The 2500-nt window shown below is 44.4% G+C and overlaps 1 protein-coding gene across 4 annotated transcripts in view; it reads right to left on the bottom strand.

The window, feature by feature from the left end:
• Positions 1–2500, bottom strand: part of xrcc1 (X-ray repair complementing defective repair in Chinese hamster cells 1) — an 8769-nt gene that overhangs the window by 4557 nt on the left and 1712 nt on the right. For all 4 annotated transcript variants that reach the window (XM_060861965.1, XM_060861964.1, XM_060861966.1 and 1 more), the window contains 8 exons: positions 2417–2500; positions 2124–2282; positions 1937–2011; positions 1540–1657; positions 1346–1437; positions 1044–1188; positions 690–900; positions 454–570 (listed from right to left, as the gene is read on the bottom strand). The exon at positions 2417–2500 is cut by the window's right edge and continues 24 nt beyond it. In XM_060861965.1, the coding sequence (XP_060717948.1) occupies positions 454–570; positions 690–900; positions 1044–1188; positions 1346–1437; positions 1540–1657; positions 1937–2011; positions 2124–2282; positions 2417–2500 (1001 nt within the window). The remainder of the gene's footprint in view (positions 1–453; positions 571–689; positions 901–1043; positions 1189–1345; positions 1438–1539; positions 1658–1936; positions 2012–2123; positions 2283–2416) is intronic.

The raw sequence follows: 2500 nt of genomic DNA on the forward strand, positions 1-2500 counted from the left end.
ACTATTGCACAACTTTAATAATACAAGGAACAAATATAAATGTAACTTAAATAATGCTACATGGTCCAAAACACAATACACAAACCATTCATTATGCTGTGTGTTAGACATTTACCTTCAAAATAAGTTTCTACTTTAATTACCCGTTATAGACAAAGCTTTTAAATACTGAATATATAATCTCTCTCTCTCTCCTCCCTCACCGCTCTCTCTCTCCTCCCTCACCGCTCTCTCTCTCCTCCCTCACCGCTCTCTCTCTCTCTCTCTCTCTCTCACATATGCCTGAGGAAGTGTCTGGGGAGAGGGAAGTCTGGGCGTCCCTGCTTAGACTGCTGCCCCCCGACCCGGCCCCGGATAAGCGGCAGAAGATGGATGGATGGATGGATGGATGATATTAAAGTGTCTGAGTGTGTGTGTGAGTTGGTCATATAGAGCTGTACAGTGAACACACACCGTTTGTAAGAGATTTTCTTTTTCCTCTTGTGACAGTCGATCACCCACTCCTTCCGAACTATCAGCCCCCCTGCTGCCTTCACCTGACTGTACTTAGGGGTGTTAGAAAAGGCACAACTACACACACACACACACACACATACACACACACAGAGGTTTCAAGCATTATTTTTCTCCTTTAGTAAATTTGTACGTGAGGCATGTGTGTGCATGTGTGTGTGTGTGTGTGTGTGTACATGAGGTGAGTGGAGTCTGGGGTCCAGTCCGGTAGGTACCGTGCCCCCATGGACAGAGCCTTGTCTCTGAGTTCTGCACGGAACGGGTTCTGAAATCCACTCAGCACAAACACTACGCCCTCCATGATTCGGCAGAAGGGGACTGGCTCTGAGGCCAGGGGGCGGGGCTTCACAGAGGACTTCTGCACTGGGGTCTTCTGGGAAATAGATGCTGGACAAGGGCAGATTTATCAAATGTATTTTTTTCTCCATGTTTACCATCTTTCCTCCTCGTTCTCTTTATTTAGCCCCATCCATATCTCTGTTTACAGTATAATCAATAACATGGTGGAACAATGTGTGTGTGTTACAAACCTGTTTTTGTGCTGGTGGGTGTGTGCGTGTGTTCAGCATTCGGTGTAATGGGTTTAGGTGGACGTGTGTGTTTCTTGGCAGGGGGAGGCGGGGCATCCTGTCTCTCTTTACTGAACTCAAACTTTCTCTTCACTGATACAGCAGTCTGTGGTGGTTGTGGGAGAGAAAAAAACACACACATTACACTAGAGACTGAGACTTCAGGTCAAAACTAATATTTTGTATAACAAGTGAATATAAACATGAGAAGTCTGTCATTAGAGACTGAGTAAATAGGGGCGGGGCCAGCGATGGGCAGGTACCTGTGGTGAGCTGGTGGGGGCGGAGCTTGAAGTTGATGGTTCTGCCTGTAGTGCTGCTGTTGCATAACTCAGTGTATTGCTTTTAGGAGAAACTGAATCAAAATAAATCACCACACATTATATATTATATAACAGAAAACCCACAGGATTAAACACCACATCACTTTTACTGTTTACTGTTATGATAATCTCACATTTCACTCCTGTACTGTCTTTACTCTCTCGCTTCAGGAACAGACTCCCTGGTTGCAGGTTTGACCCAGAAGACTGAGACTCATCCTTCAACCGGAACTGACCCAGTTTAGTCAAATTCTACAACAACACAGACACACACTCAGGAATAAATAACACACAAATGCTCAACTTCATTACTAGAAGTTTTGTTTATTTCTTTGTCTCTCAGATGAACAAAAACTCAGAATGTGTGTTAGGCTTCGAACTCTTGATGTACCTCAAAATCCTGGTCTTTAATGGAGGCTGAGTGTCCAACAAGAACTTCAATGAAGACAAACACCCTCCTGCCCTGACACACACTTTGTGTGTGTATGAGTCTGTGTGTGGGTGGGTGTGTGGGTGTGTGTGTGCACTCACAGGTGGTGTAGAAGCAGGACTGTCATTATCCGGTGGAGAATGAAACTTTATAAACGCCACTCCATAGGCAATGCTCTGTGTACATGCATACACACACACACACATATTACTACAATCACACAAAGAAACAGACAATAGCCAGAGATAAGGTGAGAGACAGGCAGGGAGAGAGTGAGATATGTGTAACCTTGTTGTAGGGTTGCGTACAGACGATCTTCACTCTGTCCCATTTCTCCTGACTTGTGCTCTTTACTAGCTGCTGAGGGCTGAAAAATCGCACGCGGTTCAGATTCAAATTCCCTCGACTCTCAGAGGGAGACATGAACGATGATGTCACCAACAACACCTTTATATATACACACAGAGAGAGAAAGAAAAAAATAAACTCAGAATGTGTGTTAGGATTGTTGAGGTCATGTTACTGATGCTATTGATGCGTGTTAGGATTGTGTTGAGGTCGCGTTACTGTGTTTGATGTACCTCAAAATCCTGGTCTTTAATAGAGGTTGAGTGTCCAACAAGAACTTCAATAAAGGCTGATCCTTCGTTCCCAATGTCAATACT

The sequence above is a fragment of the Tachysurus vachellii genome, chromosome 25 (assembly GCF_030014155.1).
Source record: "Tachysurus vachellii isolate PV-2020 chromosome 25, HZAU_Pvac_v1, whole genome shotgun sequence".
In the NCBI taxonomy this organism is placed as follows: Eukaryota; Metazoa; Chordata; class Actinopteri; order Siluriformes; family Bagridae; genus Tachysurus; species Tachysurus vachellii.